Source organism: Anolis carolinensis, chromosome 1 (genome assembly GCF_035594765.1).
Source record: "Anolis carolinensis isolate JA03-04 chromosome 1, rAnoCar3.1.pri, whole genome shotgun sequence".
In the NCBI taxonomy this organism is placed as follows: domain Eukaryota; kingdom Metazoa; phylum Chordata; class Lepidosauria; order Squamata; family Dactyloidae; genus Anolis; species Anolis carolinensis.
The window spans coordinates 51,023,885-51,045,954 of record NC_085841.1 but is presented as its reverse complement, the minus strand read 5'-3'; the positions used below and the strand labels follow the sequence as shown (position 1 = coordinate 51,045,954).

At 39.9% G+C, this 22,070-nt stretch overlaps 1 protein-coding gene across 1 annotated transcript in view; it reads left to right on the top strand.

Moving 5' to 3' along the window:
- birc6 (baculoviral IAP repeat containing 6) overlaps nucleotides 1-22,070 on the top strand; it is a 212,235-nt gene that overhangs the window by 128,408 nt on the left and 61,757 nt on the right. The window contains 7 exon segments of the mRNA XM_008125474.3: nucleotides 765-932; nucleotides 1,485-1,658; nucleotides 2,560-2,756; nucleotides 10,927-11,227; nucleotides 13,728-13,945; nucleotides 17,238-17,402; nucleotides 18,937-19,105. Of these exon segments, the coding sequence (XP_008123681.2) occupies nucleotides 765-932; nucleotides 1,485-1,658; nucleotides 2,560-2,756; nucleotides 10,927-11,227; nucleotides 13,728-13,945; nucleotides 17,238-17,402; nucleotides 18,937-19,105 (1,392 nt within the window).

Here is a 22,070-nt window from a genome sequence, read left to right as displayed (position 1 = left end):
TGTTGAAGTGCACTGGAGTGTCATTTATCCACCAATCTCTGGCCTAGTTAGAATTATCATCACAAATATGTCATTACTAGGACCGTCAAATGTGCAAACAAAACTTCAGACATGATAATGCCATGTAAAATAATTGATCCATATGTTTTACCTTGAGTAACTTCTGTTATTACATGTGTCTAAAATATCATATTTAATTGAGTTTTTGTTGTATGTTTTCCAGGCTGTATGGCCATGTTACAGAAGTATTCTCTGCTGACATTTCGCTCACATTTATGGCAGGCATCCTCAGAGGATGTGGGCGAAACTTCAGGAGAGAATACTTCTGGAACATGGCCATACAGCCCGGAAAACATACAACAACCCTGTGATCCTGGCCATGAAAGCCTTCGACAACACATTAATTGAGTGTAATGCTTACCTTTTTTTTTTACTCAATTACATTTCCGGAACTGAGGTGCAAATAGATTTAATGGAAGGTTAGAATCATGCACATAAACCCATCTCCATGAAAAGACCTGGAGGAACCCTGAACCTCAGAGGCTGGGTGGGGAGGTGGGAGGTGCAGGATGGGAAGAGGCTGTTCGCTGTGGTTGTGGCAGCCTCAGAGCTCTGTGGTGCTACTTAGTTGTGGATCCTGCATACTGGGCAGTACTTGTGGGTCTGCCGTGTTGGATGCATTCCATAATGTGCACCTTCAAAACTGAGGTGTACATTAAATTCATTGACGCATTGTACTCGAGTAAATGTTTGTTTCCTTGTAGGTTTGAAGTCTCAATCAAAAAGGGCTGTCTCGTCCACACCCCCTCGCCCACCTTCAAGACGAGGTAGAGTGATGGCTGATAAAGTAGGAAGCTCTTCTACAGGAGGAGATGCTTCCAGCAAAACCATTAGTGTTCCGGTTTTTCACTTGTATCACAAATTGCTACCAGGTAATTCTTCCATCTTTTCTGATTCTACACATTTTTCAAGTGTGCTGAACTGCATAAAATACTGGATGATAACATTTATTCATGCACTTCCCCAGTTTCTATTGTGGAATAAATATTGTTCAGTATAGTGGAACAATCATATTGAGTATCTCATGAGATATTTTATCCTCCTCCAATAAACATTATAAATGGGCAAAAAGATTATTATTGGGTTGATTCAAAAATATAGATGAATAATAGTATGCTTCACATTTTACTAAGCAAATGATAATGTACTATTGAAATGTTCATCCAGACAGAAAAAGGGGATATCTAGTTTGATAACACAAATATTTTTGAAAATTATTGAACACTTGGAGTAAGGGGGTCCTAAGCATGTGTGTGCAATCTGAACTAAATGTACGAAATGAAAACTTAAAATGACAACAGTTCAATACGCTGAGCTATATTTTGTATTAATGGTAATTAAGAATCCAAGACTTCATTTAGGTTTCTTAATGTACACACAAACTCTTGTTTAGAGCTACTTGTAACCTTGCTAATTTTCTTTAGGTCAGCCACTTCCACCTGAGATGACACTTGCCCAGCTTCTCACTCTGCTGTATGACCGCAAACTTCCTCAAGGATACCGATCCATAGACCTAGCAGTTAAACTTGGCTCCAAAGTAATCTCGGACCCAAGTCTGTCAAAAACAGACTCATTCAAGCGCCTCCATACTGAAAAAGGTATATGTTGAAAGGGGATAATGAAGACAAGTGGGCCTATCTCTATATTGCAAGATGTGAAGGAAGTGAGGCAATTTGTATTTTAAAACAATTGTGCCCAAATAGGTTTACTGATAAGCAAAGATGTGGGTATAACCTAAAATGTAGAACTATACAGTACTTGTTCACTGAAAAATTTCAAATTGCACTCATACAATTTTTGCAGTAACATTGTGACAGTTTCCCAAGGAACTGTGATGTTAGTCTATTGCATTGAAACCGATACCTGTGGGTACTTTAAGAGCTAGATTTTTTTTTGTTATAATCTGATATCAAATCTCCTAATTCTGTACATGCATACATAGCAATGTATTGATATTTGAGACCACACATTAATGATTATAGAGTCTTTAAATCAGCACAGTACTGAGACAGAAGGATGGAGTTGTATCCACAAGTATTGTGAATTAATATGTCAGTTGATTTTGAGTGTGCGTAATGTTCTAACAGTAAAACAGTTGACTTAAAAAAACTGCTCAAATACAGATGTGCTTTATTTTTATGTCCCTTAGAAGACAACATTTACAGATTTATTTTAGTGCCCTTTTCCTGAATCAGAACCTATTTTACATGGACAACGTCACTCAAATTCTATGTTTACTATATATATATATCTATTGTTGACTAACTACTGTGTATATTTTGCAGTGATAGATAAATGTACTATTTATCTGAAAAGGTGAGCTGTGCACCCCGTTTACATTTTTCACACATTAGCATTTTATTTCACATCACTGTAGCAGTGTTTCAAATGAACTGGTTATTCCAGGCTAATCATATAATTAAATAAACCCGAAAGAAATTGTATTGAACATCATTTCTCTGAAGACCTTGACCCCTTTTTGTGTTTGTGTATATATAGATCATACAGATTTATTGGGGCCTTGCCCTGAAGACGAAGCAGTTACACCGGGTGAGGAGTGCATGGACACAGTATTGGATGAATCCTTCCTAGAAGTATGCCCAATTCAATCTCCATTACAAGTTTTTGCTGGAATGGGTGGGTTGGCCCTCATCGCAGAAAGACTTCCTATGCTTTACCCAGATGTAATTCAACAAGTAAGTACCAAAAAAATCAATTTAGCTGATTTTATTACCAGATAATATGATTTGAAGTAAATGAGTTGGATCTATTTAAGTCTGGTTGGATTGTGTCCAATGATTTAAATCAGTGGTGTCTAAACTTTGTAAGCTGAGGACCTGTTCACCATCCTTCAGCCTGTTGAGGGGCCACACTGCAGTTTGAAAAAACACAAATGCATTCCATTTGAAGTGCAAGAAACCCATAAAAAACAATATATATATATATAAAAGAGTGATGGTATCATGGCAGCGAACAAAACAACAAAAGTAAACACCCCACAACCTCGAAAATTGACAGCACAACCCCTCATCCATGCCTCTAGGTTGATACAACAAAAAGAAAAGAAAAATAAAGTCCTAATTAAAGGGAGAGGAATAATTGTTTTTATCCAATTGCTGCCAGTTAGAAGGCTAAGCTCCACTCACTTGGTCTCCTAGCAACCCACTCAGTCCAGGGGACCCTTTACCTTAACTACCACCAATTCGTCAATACTTTTATTTCCCATACCACCATACTTCGCCACAGCAACTCATGGCTGGGCACAGCTAGTACAATATATAAAACGAAGAACAATTTTACCAAACATAGATGTAGCAAGCAATCTTTCAATGGGAAGTGTGGGCCTGCTTTTGGTTGTTGAGAGAGTCAAGTTAATTAGGATTGTTGTGTGCTTTCAAGTTGTTTAAGACAGTGGCATATGCTGCCTGATAGTCTTGTGGAGTCTCCTTCTCTGGAGGTTTTTCAGCAGAGGCAGCATGGAACAAATGAAGGAACTCAAAGAGTGGAAAGATGTCAAGAAAGGGGGGGAAGGGAGGGAGGAAAGAAGCAAGGGAGGTAGCCCTGGAGAGAGAGGGCTGGTGGAAATTTAAACAGGGGTTACAATTGGATCCTGGACCGGATTTTGAACATGCCTGATTTAAATGATAGCTTTTCTGTTTTTACATAAAAAAGGCACTCAGAAGACTTTTGAGAATAGTTTCTGTGGTGAAAATTTTGCCGTATGGTTGGCAGTTAATAAGACAGATTGTGAGCTAAAATTGGAATATATATCAGAAATTCTTTAAAACAGAAATTGTGATGACACACATTGAAATTGGCGGGAGTATTTCATGCTACACAAGGGCTCCCATATGGAAGAAGTAGTATTTCTCCGTTCTTGAAGCTGTGAAGAATGCCATATTCTATGGTGCTGTGGATTAAACCCAGGTTCTTATGTATGAATATATGTATTGCATCATTGAACTTTAACCCCTCAATTTCATATATTCATAATAAGATGAGGGAAAGAATTATAGCAATTGAAGCAATTATAGGTAGGGCAGATTATCATCATCTATTCATCTAACTCCATCAGTGAACAATAAAAAACAAGAACAATAAAAAAAACTTCCAGCTCTGCCAAAGGCATACAATCGAATATGCTTATATATCTCATATATAGGGGAAGGAAGAAGTATACAAATATAATTGTGCAATGCAATCGTAAAATACATTGTTGAGAAAGAAACACAAAAAACAGTGCAATCTATACACATAATAAATATGAAAAATGTGTATGTGGCAGAGGTGTCCACTTACACAGACAGCCTCCTGCCTCCACAATCAAGCTATAGTTCCTGGTGCTGTGGAGCCACCAAGTCACTCCTTCCTAGGACATTGCAGGTTACAGTGAGCCACATCCCAGGGTTGATTTTTCTCTCAATTGGTGTGGAATTTGCATGACTCCACCCACTGCCTCTCCCTTAACCCTTTCCTACCCTTTCCTGTGGCACACAGTAAATAGAGGAATTGATCAGCTACTGGACAGGGGTTTGGGGGACTGACTCAACAGGATGTAATTCGTTGTTCACTCTGCATCAAGACACAGCACTGTGACCCCCACCAGCAATGGACCTGGACCACATTTGGCACACAGAACCCCCATGACCAGGTTTGGGGAGAATTGACTTTGATTTATAGGAGTTGTAGGGACGGGGATGTATAATTCACCTGTAATCTAAAAGCCCTCTGAACCCAAACAATGATGGACCTGGAACTAACCTACCACATAGACCCAACATAGCCAACTTTGCATACTGGCAGGGTTTGCAGGTGATTGACCTTGACATCCAGGAGTATTCACCCGTATTCAGAGAATGCTGAACACATCTGATGACGGATATGGACCAAACTTGGCACACAAATTCAACATGGCTAACTGGGAATACTAGTGGACTTTGCGGTGATTGACCTTTAACACACCTGTATTCTATAAGCCCTCTGAACTCCACCAAACTTTTTATTTATTTATTTATTTATTTTTCAAACTTATATGCTGCTACTCCCCTAGGGCTCGGAGCAGCTTACAAGAACCGGCTAAAATCAACAATTTAAAAACATCTTTAAAACATCTTAAAAAAACATCTTAAAAACATCCTAAAAGCACCTTTTAAAACATCAACAACAGAACTCAAAAGCCTGTCGAAACAGATGTGTCTTACGTGCCCTGCGGAAGGCCAACAAGTCCCGCAAGGCACTAACTTCAAGTGGCAAGGTGTTCCAGAGAGATGGTGCCACTACTGAAAAGGCTCTGCGTCTAGTTGTTGTTAGACGCAAGGTCTTAAAACTGGGGACTTCCAACAGGTCTTGGTCCTCAGAACGGAGGGATCTCTGGGGTTTGTAGGGAGTGAGGCAGTCCCTCAGGTACATCGGTCCTAGACCATGTAAGGCCTTGAAGGTAAGCACCATCACTTTGAAAGTGATCCGGTGCTCAATTGGTAACCAGTGGAGCTGCCGTAAGATTGGTGTTATGTGGCATCTTATTGGGACTCCCGCAAGGAGCCGGGCAGCTGCATTTTGCACCAATTTGAGCTTCCGGATCACCAACACAGGAAGGCCAGTGTAAAGGGCGTTACAGTAATCCAGTCTCAAGATGACTGTAGCCTGGATCACCGTAGCCAGGTTGTCCCTAGACAGATAGGGGGCTAGCCGTCTAGCCTGCCGAAGATGAAAAAAGGCAGTTTTGCTAGCGGCGGAGACCTGGGCCTCCATCGTCAATGAAGGGTCCAAGAGGACTCCCAGACTCTTTACTAGTAAAGACGGGCGTAGCACTTCGCCATCCAGGGTTGGCAACTGGATATCCCCACTGCCCGGTCGGCCCAGCCATAAGATCTCCGTCTTTGCTGGATTCACCCTCAACCTACTGGAATGCAACCATCCAATAATGGCCTCGAGGCACTGATGAAAACTGTCGGGTACAGACTCTGGTCGGCCTTCCATCTTTAACACAAGCTGAGTGTCGTCAGCATATTGATAACACTCGAGCCCGAAATCTCGGACCAGCTGAGCAAGTGGTCGCATATAGATGTTAAACAACAGAGGGGAGAGAATGGCCCCCTGAGGAACCCCACAATGTAGAGGGGACCTCTCAGAAACCAGGCCTCCCCTCTCCACTCGCTGTCCACGGTTGTGAAGAAAGGAGGCCAGCCAATTTAAAGCTGTCCCCCTAACTCCAGCAACGGCAAGGCGGTGGGTCAGAAGATTGTGATCGACTGTGTCAAATGCTGCTGTGAGATCCAATAACACAAGCAGCACCGACCCGCCATGGTCAAGCTGGCATCGGAGATGATCCGTGATGGAAATCAATACAATCTCTGTCCCATGCCCCGCACGGAAGCCGGACTGGAAAGGATCCAGTCTGGCTGTGTCGTCTAGGAACTGCTGCAGCTGCACCGCTACTGCCCTCTCAATCACCTTGCCCAGAAATGAAAGATTCGAAACTGGGCGGTAGCTGGAGGGAACCGAAGGATCTAAATCTGGTTTTTTCAGCAGAGGAGAGACCACGGCCTCTTTTAATCCCTCTGGAATGACTCCTTGCTCAAGGGAGCTGTTTATTATCTTCAGCAGCGGGTCACGTAATCCCTCCAGGCAGGATTTCACCAACCAAGAGGGACACGGATCGAGGGAGCAAGTGGTCAGTCTAGCTGCAGCTATGAGCCTATCGAGAGCCTCTGCGTCCAGCAGGATGAACCGGTCGAGGGTGGGCCCAGCGAGTGGCCACGGCATCCCAAGTTCTCTCACTGTTTCGATTGTGGCAGGGAGGTCCCAGCGTAGTAGCAAGATCTTGTCGGTAAAATAGCTCTGAAAAGCCTCGACTGAAAGGGCCTGATTATCACTTTTTGGGACGATAGGGACTGTCGTTAAAGATCGAATAATTTTAAACAATTTTGCTGGGCGTGAGCTGGCAGACGCTATCAGAGAGGCGTAATATGCTCGCTTTGCTTCAATGATAGCATGTTCATAGGACTCCATGAAAGCCCTATAGGCTGATCTCGATACTCCGTCACGGAGTTCTCGCCACACGCTCTCTAGCCGTCTCTTTTCTCGCTTCATCGGTCGAAGTTCCTCGGTGAACCAAGGAGATCGGTTTCGGTGGGGTTGGAGAGGGCATCTAGGGGCGATCTCATCGAGTGCATTGGATAGCCTGGTGTTCCATGAGTCCACCTGTGCATTGATCGAGTCGGTGACTGGCTCCAGATCTCTCAGAGCATTCCGGAACCTACTGGGTTCCATAAGATTCCTTGGGCGAGCCCAGATCAGCTCGGCGCCCTTGTTGGGTGGGAAGGCATGCTCCAACCAGACTCTTAGGGCACAGTGATCCGACCATGGAACCTCTATAGTAGAGACTTGGGTCACTTGAATTCCTGCGCTGAAGATCAGATCTAGTGTGTGTCCCGCCTGATGCGTAGGCCCAGTACTACAAAGCGAGAGTCCTAGTGTCTCCATGGTGGACACTAGGTCTGTAGCCGCTAATGAACAAGAGTCCGCATCAGCTTGGACGTTGAAATCTCCCAAGACAATGAGTCTGGGAAACCTTAGAGACCACTCCGACACCGTCTCAAGCAGCTGGGGTAGGCTGTCTGCTGGTGCGCTGGGCGCACGGTACACCAGCAGGAAGGCCAGGAGAATCCCACACCAGACCAACACTTTCGATGCCAGAGATGTTCGGTACAGGAGCTGCCCTAAGAGAGAAGCTTTCTCGGGAGAGCATAGCCACCCCACCCCCCCGCTTCCCAGTTCGCATCTGGTTGGTGATTACATAACCTGGAGATGTTATTTCCTGGAGTAGGATCTCGTCCCCCTCTTGGATCCACGTTTCTGTGATACACAGTAGGTCAGCTCCCTGGTCAGTAAGAAAATCCCTGATGGTAGAAGTTTTAGTCCTTATGGACCTAGCGTTCACCAACACCAGAGTAGGAGGGGAGGAAACTTGGCACATAGGCTCAATGCTACCAACTTTGCATACTGATGGACTTTGGAGTGCTTGACCTTGGCATCAGAGAGTTATCGTTCACCTGTATTCAAAGAACATTGAATCCAGCAAGTGACGGACCTGGACCAAACTTGGAAACTCTGAATACTGGCGGGATTTTGGGGTGATTGCCCAGGGAATCTGGGAGTTGTAGTTCTCCCTTATACAGAAAACACTGAACTCTGCCGACGTCAGATCTTGATCAAACTTGGCATACAAACCCAACATGGCCAACTGTGCATACTGGTAGGGTTTTGGGAAGATTGCCCTAGGAATCTGGGAGTTGTAGTTCACCCTTATCCAGAAAGCTCAAAGCCCAGCTGAATACAGATCTGGACCAAACTTGGCACACAGACACAACACTGCCAACTTTCCATACTGGCAGAGTTTGGGGGTCATTGACATTGGCACCAGGGATTCATAGTTCACCTGTATTCAGAGAACACTGAACCCAGCAGATGACGGATCTGGACCAAACTTGGCACACAGACCCAACATGACCAACTGTAAATTCTGGCAGAGTTTGGGGAGGGTTGACCCAAGATTTTTGGGAATTGTAGTTCACCCACATCCTTATGCACTTTCTAATGGGAGCATTAATAAAAAAAACAGCAAGAAAGACTGAGTTATTTTTTCTAAGACATAGCGTAACATATGACCAAACTGATATTGTCAAAGACAGAACGCCACCAGATAAAGTTCAACACAGTTTATTAAAGTTACAGAACTAAAAAGTGCCCGTATGAAACAAAGGACTAGGCAAACACTTGCCTTCAGTGTAAAAGATACACAAAAAAGACTCCGCTGATACTAAAAGCGGTACAAAAGGTAAACCGGATTAAACAGGAGTTTAATCCGGGTTAAACAGAAAATGCTTACTTCAGCCTGGCAATTTAAACAAACAAAAGTTGATAAACAAGGATTCAAAGAAACATAAATAGCTGGCAGCAGATTCCTCTCTGCTACTTCGAAAGCTGCAAATGAGTAACTAAGGTTGTTACTCCTCCGTGCAACAAACGGAATCCGGATCCAGGCACTTCAATCAGGGCAGCAACGGTCAGCAGGGTCTCAGTCCGGTCCGAGGTCGAAAGCCAGGTACAGACGTCTTTAATTCACCAATTCCACCGAAAGCCACAGAAGGGGTAGTCCGAGGTCGTAGTCAGTCAGTCAGTCCAGCGTCAATCCAGAGTAGGCAATTAATGTCCGTCAAGAAGACGACGGAGGTCCAAGCTAATAAGATTAAACACAGGTTGCACAACAAAAGCCCACACAGTTCCTCCCGCTGGTCTATGCCCAGTGTCCTTGGTAACTTACGTATTCAGCAAACGAAACACACCCGTCTTCAGGAAATTCCCAACAAGAGCCCAAGCGTTCGTCCAGATTACCTTGCCCAACGCAATTAGCCCTGGATTCAAGACCCCATTTTATGCCAGTTTACAACTCCTCATCGCTATCAGCTGTTACCCTAATTCCAGGTGCCTCATCATCATCATCCTCATCAGAGCTAAAACATCTTTGACTACGCCCCACAGCATCCCCAGCTGTGGATCCCGTTCCATCCCTCCAACTCGTCCACGGGTCCGATCCTGCAACCCGCCAGTCGCTTCCCATGCTATCATTACCAGGAACACCCAAATCCTCCCTCACACGAGTCCATTCCATGTCATCCTCTTCTGAGCTAACCACCTCTTCCTCCATTCCCTCGGTAAAACCCTCAAAGGAATCTTCGTCTGTTGGTTCTGCAAATAAATCCCGCAGCCGTTTCCTCTCTCGCTCCTCAAGAGAGTCTGACTCTCGAGGAGTCTTACAACCACGTCTCCCAGTATTGGAGCCATAAGGCTCAACCATAACAGATATTGCCTAGCATCCAAAAACAAACAATGCCCTTTTAAAATAACTGGGATATTGCCAGGTACCCAAGCTAGTATAATATAAAACAAATGAGCAAATACATATAACTAAAATAAAAAAAAGTTGTTGTTGTTGTTGTTATGTTTATGTATACCCTGTGTTTTCTTTGCACAAAGGAAACTCAAAGTGGCTTACATTAAAAGCATTTCAATCTACAAATCTACAAATATTAAAAGAGAATTAAATATCGATGGTATTTTAAAAATCATAGTTAAAATCCATTAAAACTGATTAAAAATATATTCAAAGCTAAAATCACAGCAGACCCTGACTTGATCTTAAAAACCTTCTTTAAAAGCCTGGCTGAATAAAAAGGTTTTAGCCTGCCGCCAGAAGGACGCCAGGGAGGGGCGATTCTGGCTTCCCTGGACAGGGAGTTCCAGAGTCAAGAAGCAGACACTGAAAAGGCCCTCTCTATCGTTCCCACCAACTGAGCTTGCGATATTAGGTGAGCTTTGTCTCTCTACGATTGTTATCCCTACAATATAGGTAGTTGAGTACATCTTCAATTTCTCTAACCACAGCAAGTTTGTTTCCGTAAAAACAGACAAAAGCTTGGAAAAAATTGTTTTTCCTCCTTTGGTATGTGAAATGATGTTATAAAGTTTAAGAGTTACAGTGCAGAATACAAAGTTCATATTAGAGAATACTATGCTGATTTATCTTAAAACCCTAACGTGGAGTTATTGAAAATTCCTTATTACTTGTATATTACCTTCCTGTTATGAGTTTTTAATATGTGACTAACTGCACAGTACTAAAAACACTAAGTGGGATACAAATTGCAAAAAAATCTATTGGCATTTGTTCAATGCCATCACTTTATCGCAAATGTTGGAATTGAATAGTCCGGGACCTCCTTGGTGATGTTAGTTGCAACAAAAAAGTGCTCTAAGTAACAATGTCGGAGGACAGTATTAAGCATCTTCTTTTTTTTCCTGAAGGTGAGTGCTCCAGTGGTTACATCCACCACCCAAGAGAAGCAGAAGGACAGTGATCAGTTTGAATGGGTTACCATTGAACAATCGGGAGAACTGGTTTATGAAGCCCCAGAAACAATTGCTGCAGAACCACCACCAATCAAATCAACAGTCCAAACTATGTCTCCCATACCTGCTCATTCTTTGGCTGCTTTTGGATTATTTCTTCGCCTCCCAGGCTATGCTGAGGTGCTGCTTAAAGAGAGGAAACCTGCCCAGTGTCTACTTAGATTGGTTCTGGGAGTTACAGATGATGGTGAAGGAAGTATGTACTGTAACTACTAAGTATTTGGGAATTTCTCTTGAGTGCATGAATTTGCAAATATTTTAAATTAGGCAGAACTGGCTTTTGTGGAATTCCAGACTTCTTCTGGCTTTAGAACCAAAGTATATGAAAATCAAAACTAGTCCTTAAGGACAGAGCTTCTGTTTCTTCCTTCATTGTATAGAATGAAAGAACTAATAGAATTACGTCTATCAATTGATGTTTAAATTAGAACATTTGTTGTTTTGAAAGCTTCTGATGGCATCTTAAGAACAATAATTGTTTCAGTTTCATTAGTTTTGAGGACGTTGCTGTCCTTTCTTTTTAAATGTACTTGCAAAGATTAAATTTCTACACATTGGCCTAATTTTTCATCTGAGGGTTCTTTCTGTACTCATCTGGATCAATCCAAGTTTAGACAGGCTGTCATAAATAATAAGAAAAGGGAAAATAATCTTAACTGGCACCTTCATCTTCTGCTTTTGCTTCCCTCTCCCTGGGTTTCGTTGCAGCTTTTCTTATTTATGCACAGGGTGGGAGACAATGTAGCTAAGGTTACCTGAATGTTCCTTTATAGATACTCCTTTTAATTTGTGTGGGAAAGCATAATATAATCCAAAAAAAATCCCTACTTCTTGACCACTGTCATTCTGCTTACTGCTAACCTCTTTCCTTCATACAGTATGAGAATACTTCTGTTGCACATAATACAAACTTTCTCAATAATGTTCACATTTTAGATCTAATAGGCAGGAATGTTTGCCTCCAATTGGTGCTATAAGCATATAAGGACAATTAGCAGTTCTTTATTTCCTTTACATACCCATACTGTCTGTGTATTTCCACAAACTACCTATTCATGTATATCTGTTACTTTTGCCTAAACTGAAAACACAAAGTACAAATTACTAGTGACCGGATTATCATTTTCAAAAGGGTGCAAAGAACATGATTTATTTAAAGTGTTTCTAAATCTTAATCTCATTCTCTCTTTCCTTTTCACATCCTCTTTTTGGGATATTAGCCATTTTTATTTTCTTCAGCAAAATGACTGGTATTTGAGAAGTGATAGAAATATATCCATTTATTTATTTGCAAAACTGCCCTATAATGTTACAGCAGGGATGGGCAAAGTACACCCTGAAAAGGGGGGGGGGGCATTTTGTGGCCTCTGCAATCCCCCAGGAGTTAAAAAATAATATAGCTTCCAAATGACTGAAACTGATCTTTAGGAGATGTGATTGGAATTTCTGTCAACAAAGAATAGCAAGGATATTAAAAATACCAATCAACTAAAATTACCTGCTGAACAAACCAAAGGCTATGACAGAAAGAAAAAAAGTGTTTTACCAAGTAATGAAAGTCTACCAGAAGCACTGTGAACTGGCTTTATCTTGGCAGAGAGTTCTAAAACCAGAGTACAATCTTGGCCATGGTAAAAGTGCTTAATTGCTTCCACCTCCTATTTTATGTGTAGGCTATTAATCTTAATTGAGTATAAAATGAACTGAGAGGTAACTGCAACTATGTCTGCACTCATGCAAAAGGAAGGACAAAATATAAGTATCTGAGTTCAGAAAGCTTGTACACATCTCAGTTTATTAAACAGAAATAGATTCTCCAGCCATAGAAATCCAGGATGAAAAATAATTTAATATTCAATTTAGCATCTACCTAGCACTATTTCATGGAAAAGCATCCCTCAATTAACAAACCTCTGACAAAGAAGTTCCTTTTGACACAGCCCAGCCTCATCTTTTTCTTGTTTTTCACCTAGCTGGAAGTTTTTGGAGCATTGCCATTGGGGAGATAGTGAAATAGGGATGGAGAAAGATAGACTTTCAATGTTCGGTTGCAACAGCATGTCTGTAGTAAAAAGTATCATAAAACTTGACCTGAGAAAAAGTGAACTATTACTCTAGGTAATCCTACTGTAGCTGTGTATGGTTACATGCAAGCAAGGTAAACAGCTGCCCCCAAAATCACTTTGCATATGTGAAAAACAAACAGAAAGAAAAAAGGAAAGCAAAAAGGAAAGCCTGCTTCACCAACTACCCTGGCATGTCAAAATTAAGCAAGCATGGATCCATAGATTTTGCCAAACAAATCTATATAATTTCTACCTTTGGTACCAAAGTTTCTGTTAAAGAAGTAAAGCCCAGGAACAAGTTTACTATAAAGGTATATCTGTATTTTATTTATCTACAGTCTCTGCAGTTAGTTTTAATTTTGTTGCTCTTTTTAGACCAGTGGTTCTCAACCTGTGGGTCCCCAAATATTTTGGCCTTCAACTCCCAGAAATCCTAACAGCTGGTAAACTGGCTGGAATTTCTGGGAGTTGTAGGTGAAAACAACTGGTGGACCCACAGATTGAAAACCACTGTTATAGACAGAAGTGCTACTTTTTAAAAAAATGAATAAAATATCTGGAATATATTTGAAGATGAATGCAGAATACTAATGTATTGTGACATGTTTACAACATTTATTTTCTCTCTAGGTCACATTCTACAATCTTCTTCAGCTAATGTACTTCCAACCCTTCCATTTCATGTGCTACGCACCTTATTCAGTGCCACACCTTTGACTACTGATGATGGAGTACTGCTTAGGCGAATGGCACTAGAAATTGGTGCAATACATCTTATCCTTGCCTGTTTATCTGCTCTTAGCCATCATGCTCCAAGAGTTCCCAATTCTAGTCTGAACCAGACTGAGGTCAGTTTACTCTCAAGAGTAATTAATTCAGAAATATGACTTTGACAGTATAAATTGTAATAGCATTTTTAAAACAAGCCAACATTCCCTTTTCACTTTCATAAAGCTTTCCACATTGAGTTTTCAAAGCTGGGATGATAGACAAACAGTTACTTTCATTGAGAGGGAATCTTCTGAGACAATATGTAGTGTTGCTCTAACTAGAGAGTACTTTATGTAAGGGTCATTATGACTTTGCCATGGATTATATAGGTACTACATATTCCATCAGTACTAGATGCTCTTATTTTTTAAATTATCATAGGTTTTCACTGAAACATAAGTATCTCTGTTTTGTAATGTATTTAGACATATAAGGTTACCTCTGTGGACTTCAAAGCATTGCCTGTTATTTGAAATAGCACTGATTTTGTTTAATGGCCAGAAGAGTCACCCAAGATAGAAAAGATGATATAGCAATCAGTTTCTACACTAGAAGATTATTTTGCCAAATGAAGCTGTCAACAGGAAGCTTTCTCAGCAGGTTCCTTGAACCTTATCACAGTTCTCTTTGTATCCCTTGTCACTATATACAATATTTAAGTCCTGTACCATGTCCAGAAATAGCTGTCCCAAATTCCTTAAATCTCTCTAATGAACACTCTTTGTCCATTTCAAAGGGAGAAATCTAAATGGCTGCATTTTTGTTGGTGAAGTTTACATTGTCATTGGTAGCAAGCTCAGTGGCTTAGAACTTGTTGAACAGATGCCAGCTTCAGCTGGGCTCCAAAAAGCCGTGTGCTAGGTCTGAAGAACTTTGTCCCGAGGAGTAACATTTCATATTTTCTGCGTAACATGGATTTTCATGACTTAAGAATCGATATCAGAACTTGTACCATATATACTCATGTATAAGTCAATGTCATGTCAAGGGCAGGTTTTGAGCTCAAAATTGTGGATTTCAATATGACCCATGGATAAATTGAGGGTCAGTCCATGGAAAAGGGAAAGCACCAGTTCTACCTCAGAGAGCCAGGTGCCCTTGGCCACCGACACCATGCCCTATCCAGTCATTCAAACTCCCCAAAAGCAATGCCACACTTGAGAGAGTACATGGAGCCAGTGCTTCTTTAGGTTCTCTTCAGGTTTGGGAGGTTGGTTTTTTTTCTCACATGTTGAATCTTAAAGGGTATGTGAAGGATACGTTCCCATTGATAATTATTAATGGGAACATATCCTTCGCAGGTTTTACATGTCGACACCACTTGTAATCTTGTTAGGGATATGTTGGTAATACAGCAGCCAGAGTTCTGCTGTTGCCTTGCATTTTCTTCACATCTGCTATGTGGTGACAAGGGAGGGCAGACAAAATCTACGATTTCAGACAACTTATTTCTATGACCTTACTTTATGGCCATTGAACCTAGAGCTTTTTTTCCTGCTGTCAGCAAGACCACTTCAGTGAAGCTGTCTATTAGTGTAAATTAACCTCCATGCAGAAATAGAAAAATGGCTACAAATCCCTTCATAGGCCTTACAATCTAAAATTACAGCAAAACCATAATGAATCATAGAATCATACAGTTGGAAGAGACCACATGAGCCATCTAGTCCAGCCCCCTGTCATGCAGGAAAAGCACAATAAAAGTACCCCTGACAGAAATGCTTTGGTGTTATAATTTGAAAGAATATTGTTAACCCCACCCCACCACCCCTGTAATACCTATAATGTATTACAGGTAAAGCTATTACAATATTATCCATCGAAAGAGCCTTAAAATAAAGAGCTGGTGTGAAATCCAGGTTGTGCCAAATGAGACCTCCTCTGGTCCATGGATATAGCCACTATACTAGGACATAGCCAGGTCAGGGAGCCCTAAATGGTTTCTAGCATTCTAGTCTGATGATATTGATTTCAACACACCTGCATCTGGCTTAATGTTGGGTTTTCTGGTCCTTAACCTTCATGGTGAGTTAGGCTTAAATTATGTGTTAGTCTTGCACCTAATCAGATAATACATATAGTTAGCACAAGTTCACAGAAAGTCAGAATTAGAAGGGGCTGCAAAGGGGCTGTATGCCATGCAGATGCATACAATTAAAACTTTCCAGAAAGATGCCAATCCAACCTTTGTTTATATCTGGTTTGAAAACAGCACATGTGGAAAGGATCTTAAGAGTCTTGCTTGATCCTAAAAATCATGTTATTAATTTTGTTCCAGCTCTCTAATTTATCAAGTGCATTTCAGGTTCTGATCCTGTCATCTGAAGTATTTGCTACCTCCTCCCCACAATTTGGTGACATTTGCAAATCTGACAGGCATGCCCTTTATTCCATTGTCAAAGTCATTTGTAAAAAAAAAACCAACAACACCGGAGTAAGAAAAAAACTGAAAAACTTCACAAGTAATTTCTCTTCAGGAAGAAGATCACTCTGGGTTCAGTTAGTTATCCAATTATTAATGCACATAAGAGTAACACTGTCTAGCCCACAGTTCACCAGTTTGTCTGCAAAAATATCATAACGCTCCCCTGATCTACTAATGTTACAATTTTTGGAAAAAGAAGAGATGAGGTTATTTGACAAGCTTAATGGTCCGTAGTTGTTCAGATCTTCTCTTTCAAAGACGGGGATAACAATTGCCTTCACCCAGTCTGCTGTCCTCTAAGTAAATACTGTACAATCCGAATACTGTATTATACAAGTTAATTGTTTCTTTAAAAACATTCGCATCTCCACTTTATCATTTTAAAATAAAGGGTAAAATCTAATGGTGTCCATCCAGCAGTCAAATGTACATTATTGGTGGAACAACTTCCCTTCATCTTTGTAATCCCCTAGGTCCTGCTTCTTGGCAGGGGGTTGGACTGGATGGCCCATGAGGTCTCTTCCAACTCTACTATTCTATGATTCTATGCGGTCAGTTGTTCTCAACCTAGGGTCCCCAGATGTTTTTGGCCTACAACTACCAGAAATCCCAGCCAGTTTAGCTGGGTACTTGCACAGCATAGGAGAATACCTTCAAATTTGACCTCTAGAAATACCTCAATAACACAGATAGTTTTAATGCAGTATTTTGATATTTTTCATGTCTTTTCCTAATACAGATTCCCAATACACCCTCCATGCCTTACTTAATTCACGTAATATAAATTAAAGTCCCTCTTGCAACATTGTTTTACTTCCTTGTATCTATTATCTGGAATCAGAATGAAGAATATGCTTTTGGTAGGCTTTTCTTCTATTTCTGATCCCAGACCATGACATCTAATGAGCCCCAAATAGTAGGATAATTGATTTTCTTTTTACCAGGCACAGGTGTCAAGCTCACATAACAGTGCATCACCAGAAGAACAGCAGCTTTACTGGGCTAAAGGCACTGGATTTGGGACAGGGTCTACTGCTTCTGGATGGGATGTGGAACAAGCTTTAACAAAACAAAGACTAGAAGAAGAACATGTCACTTGCCTCTTGCAGGTAACACGTATATAAAAAATTGCTATAATTATTACTATCTATAAATTATCTGTGTTTTGTTAGGTGTACTGTCTACAGAGTTTTGGCATAGGATATTATAACGAAGAACATGACCTCATGTACAGGCAGTCTCCACATTACAAACAAGATTGGTTCTGTAGTTTTGCTCATAGGCTGACTTTGTAAGTCGGAACAAGTGCATTGTAAGTGTAACTCCATATGTATGTATGTATGCATGCATGCTTTGCATAACATAGGGAAGGAATTATCACCCTTATCTGTAGCCCCGTTCAAAAGATTTCACTTTCTCTCCCTGTGATAATTGGATTTTGAAAAATGTGGCTTTTTGTGGAAACAATGATTGGTGGGTGATAAAGCTTCAGTGGCGACACATTATCCCCATGAAAACCCTTTCAGGATTGAATTTCCCTTCTGATGGGTAGATGTCTCTCAGTTCCTGTTGTCTCACTCCTGTTTGTAACTGTGAGTAGTTTTTAAGTCAACTCGGGGACTGCCTGTATTTGGTAAGGTTGTTCCTGCCTATTTAAATGAATAGCATCATCTCATTTTTAGTGTTGCTTTTGGAGAGTTGTGGAAAATTATCATTTATTTGAAATTATCATTTATTTGAAACTGGAGTTTTTAATGAAAAAGTTAACTAAAGGAGTGCATTACTCATATGCTTCTAAGCTCATTATAAAAAACAGCACAATCAGTGCTAAAGAGCTGTTATCTTTAAAGAACAATAATAAACAAGTTAAAGAAAAAAAACATAATACTGAAAGCTGTGGGCATTTAGTTTTGCTTTAATGCATTTCCCCATGTATGAAGCTTTAATCCTTGACTGGCTGGCTTTGGGCATGTGATGGTGGTTTATTCTTTTATTCAGAAGCTCACTATACTATATAGTGTACCATTTTAAAATGTACAAATTTGAAAATGATTTTGCAGCACTTGAGATTTTGTAGGAGGAGGAGGCATCAAATTTCCACCTTTACAGATATAATATGGTTCCACTAAAATATATTAATGCACTTGCTTCATTCAGCTCCTGACATTGTCATCATCATCATTACTATATTGTTGTTGTTGTTGTTTAGAAAAAAGTAGTATAGCTGGAATTTGTCTTATTAACGCTTCACTGTGACAGTTGTCTAATTCACAAAAACAGACTGTAAGGTTTCAGTGAATTGAATATTTTAAATCTGGCAATCACTAGAATTACCTTCAGAAATGGTTTAAATTAAAATATTTTACTTGTATAGCTATGAGGAAAAAATTAAATTTAATATACATTTATCAAAATATGTCTCAGATTCATCATTTAGTCCTGTCATTTTTCTTCTTGTTTTTTTATTATTAAATTTCCCGATTATATGCAATATTGCAATACAGTAGCAAATCACATTCTAAAATTTTACATTATCCCATCCACTCTTCCTCCCTTCCCTAAGTCAATCCTCTGTCATTTTTCTGTCCACATTCTGTTAAACTTAATCTAACTTGTTTACTCATAATATTTTAAAACTTTCAGGTTTTAGCAAGCTATATAAATCCTGCAGGAAGCACATCAAATGGAGATGTCCAGTCCACCCCTGAAAGCAGAGGACAAAACAGCAGTGCCCTTCCATCAGTTCTGCTTGAGCTACTTAGTCAGTCATGTCTTATTCCAGCAATGTCATCCTATCTCCGCAATGATTCAGGTAGTATGCTTCTCTTTGTTTTTAAAACAGTATGTTCTAACTCAATTTATAAATAGCACACTTTTATAAAATTAATTCAAATGATGTTTCATTTGATCTTTCAATAAACTGCAAGAGATTAATAGAATGAATTGAAATAAATTGACCTAAACAAAAATATGATATACCTGCTGGGCTTTTGGGTGTTGACATTGAATATTGGGTAGTGACAATGAATATTTCTTGATTGAATTCTGCACCAACTTTATTGGTGTAGGTGATGTGGTGGCAGTAGGAGCAAAAAAGACTCCCAAGTTGCAACTGTGGCATGAGCAAATAGACACAGTAATTGTCAACAGAAAATAAAGGCTGCCAGATTTGAGTAATCCATTTCTCTGTTGCCTTGTTTTTGAGAAGGTCATTAGAACCATGATATTCTGGGAAGACTGACTCGCAAAATTGCTTTTCCTATGGCACAGGTAATTTTGCAAGCTATGTTTCCTAGAACACCCTAACTTGGAGGACCAAAAAGCCATGCATTGGATAAATAGGTAGAGCTAGCACACTTCCCCATCAGTAATAAACGGTGATGGCTTTCGTCTGCTTTATCTTGTTGCTGTTATGCAACCTAGGTAGAAATGCAATTCCTAGAATAACGCTACACATGGAGCAATGGAATTCAGGCCTTTATTTCTTGATTCTACTCCCATGTAAAAAAAAAGTGTATTCTGTTTGCTTTATAAACGGTGTAATATAATTTGTGCTTCTCAATTTGTGCAGTCAGAAGTACTACAAACCATCTACAGTGTACAATATTAGTTGTAGCAGAAGTTACAGGATTCATGTGTTAATTACAACTACAACAATTTTTTTCTCTTGACAATTTTTTTTCTTGTTGGTGGTGTGAACATATTGTATTAATATATACACTTCCCTACAATTTAATTTCTGAATATATGTAGAGTAACCCATAGTAGCATGTGAAATTGTGTGCCACTGAAGTGCTTGTTCAGCCATACGTCTGGATGTCAATTATGTTTGTGCATAGGTTGATTCATTCTTTATCAGATTATCTAAATATCCTTCTAGGCTTAGTTTGCTGCTTACCATGATTCATACAGAGAAGGATGAATTTTAGGTTAAAAGTGAATTCAGGATGAATAGCAAATACATTAATGGATTTTCAGGTTTGTGCTAGACTCTGCATGGCACAAAAGGGTTGGTTCATACTGAAGTGATTGGATACATCCTAAATGGTGTTACCAAAAGGAAGAAAGAGAAGCAAAAGAGAGACAAATTAACTTGGCACTTACTGATCTTTTCAATGTACTTCATTAGTGCTGTCTGACTACCAATACAAAGTAAAGTTAAATTCAGGCTGTTCCTAAAGCCGTATTCAGGCCTTGATATCCTTTCAGACTGGGTTTGAATTCAGTATAACAAACACAAATATTCAGTCTAGGCACCCTTACTAAATTAGTTCTTTGGAAATATTAGTTGTCTCTTAATTCTGTTTTAGAGGTTTTTATATCACATATTTGTGCACTATCAACATTTTTTACCCCAACAATTTCTCATGATTTGCACTATTCTCTTCTAAGCTGAAATATCAGTAAGAAGGCTCTTGCAATTTTTTCATGTCATGTGCTCAGTTGTTTTTAAAATTGGTACTTTCATGTTTTATGACCTTCTCAACTGGCACTGCTGTTCCCAGTACACTTCTTTTGTCATATTTCCAGTACTCAAGTTTTTTGACAGAATCTTTGGATGCCATGAACTTACCCTTTCAACATGCTCTTCCTGCTACAAAAATGCATGCTATACTATACAACAGGCATGGGCAAACTTCGGCCCTCTGGGTCTTTTGGACTTCAACTCCCACAAGTCCTAACAGCAGGTAAGTCTGCCCATGCCTGCTATACAATCTGAAATTTTTGATAAACTCTGCATTGCAGAGTGGCAAATTGTTTTGTTGCTGATACTGGGTTAAGAGTAAGAATAGTTTCCTCCATTATGAAAAAGGATAACTGGTCAAAACGTTTCAGCAAACATTTTAGTCATAACTAACAATATGTTCATGATAAAATGAAACAACCAGTCCTTGCAAAAGCAAACAAAAATGTTTTGAACCTTCTAGAGACCACTTGAAAGCTTCTTCCAAAATCCATCCACAGATGATGCTGTTTTTTCCCACTTTCCATTGTAGTGGCCAAACATGCATTTTACATGTAGTTTTCTATTTTGCTCTTTTCTCTGTGCTGCCCCTCAGAGGTGCTGAATGCAGTTGTGATTCAGCACTTGAGCAAGTTGCTCAGACCTCTTCAAATACCCTAGCAGTAAATTGGCTAGGAAGATGTCTGCCTGCATCTCTGCTTCTTAAAATTCTTCAAAATGTCCTTCTCAAAGTGTAACAGGAAAGGACTTGTGTAGTGTACTGCTGCTACAATTATCAGTGGATCCACCATTGAAATTACAGATCTACTGGCACCATTGTGGTTAGATTTGAGGAGGTCAACTCAGAATATCTATAACAGGGGTCCTCAAACTTTTTAAGCCGAGGGCCGGTCCACAATCCTTCAGACTGTTGAGGGGCCGGATTATCATTTGGAAAAAAAATACAAATTCCGATGCACACTGAACATGTCTTATTTGTAGTGCAAAAACAACAAGAACAATGAAAGAACAATACAATATTTAAAAATAAAAACAATTTTAACAAACATACATTTATCAGGATTTCAGTGGGAAATGTGGTCCTGCTTCTGGCCAATGAGATAGTCAAGTTAATTAGGGTTGTTGTTGTTGTTGTTGTTGTTGTGTGCCTTCAAGTCATTTCAGATTTGGGCGAGCCTAAGTCTAAAATGTATTTATTTATTTATTTATTTACTGCACTTATTTACTACATTTGTATCACACCCTTCTCACCCCAAAGGGGACTCAGAGTGGCTTACAAATTATATGTACATACAATATATTATATTATTAG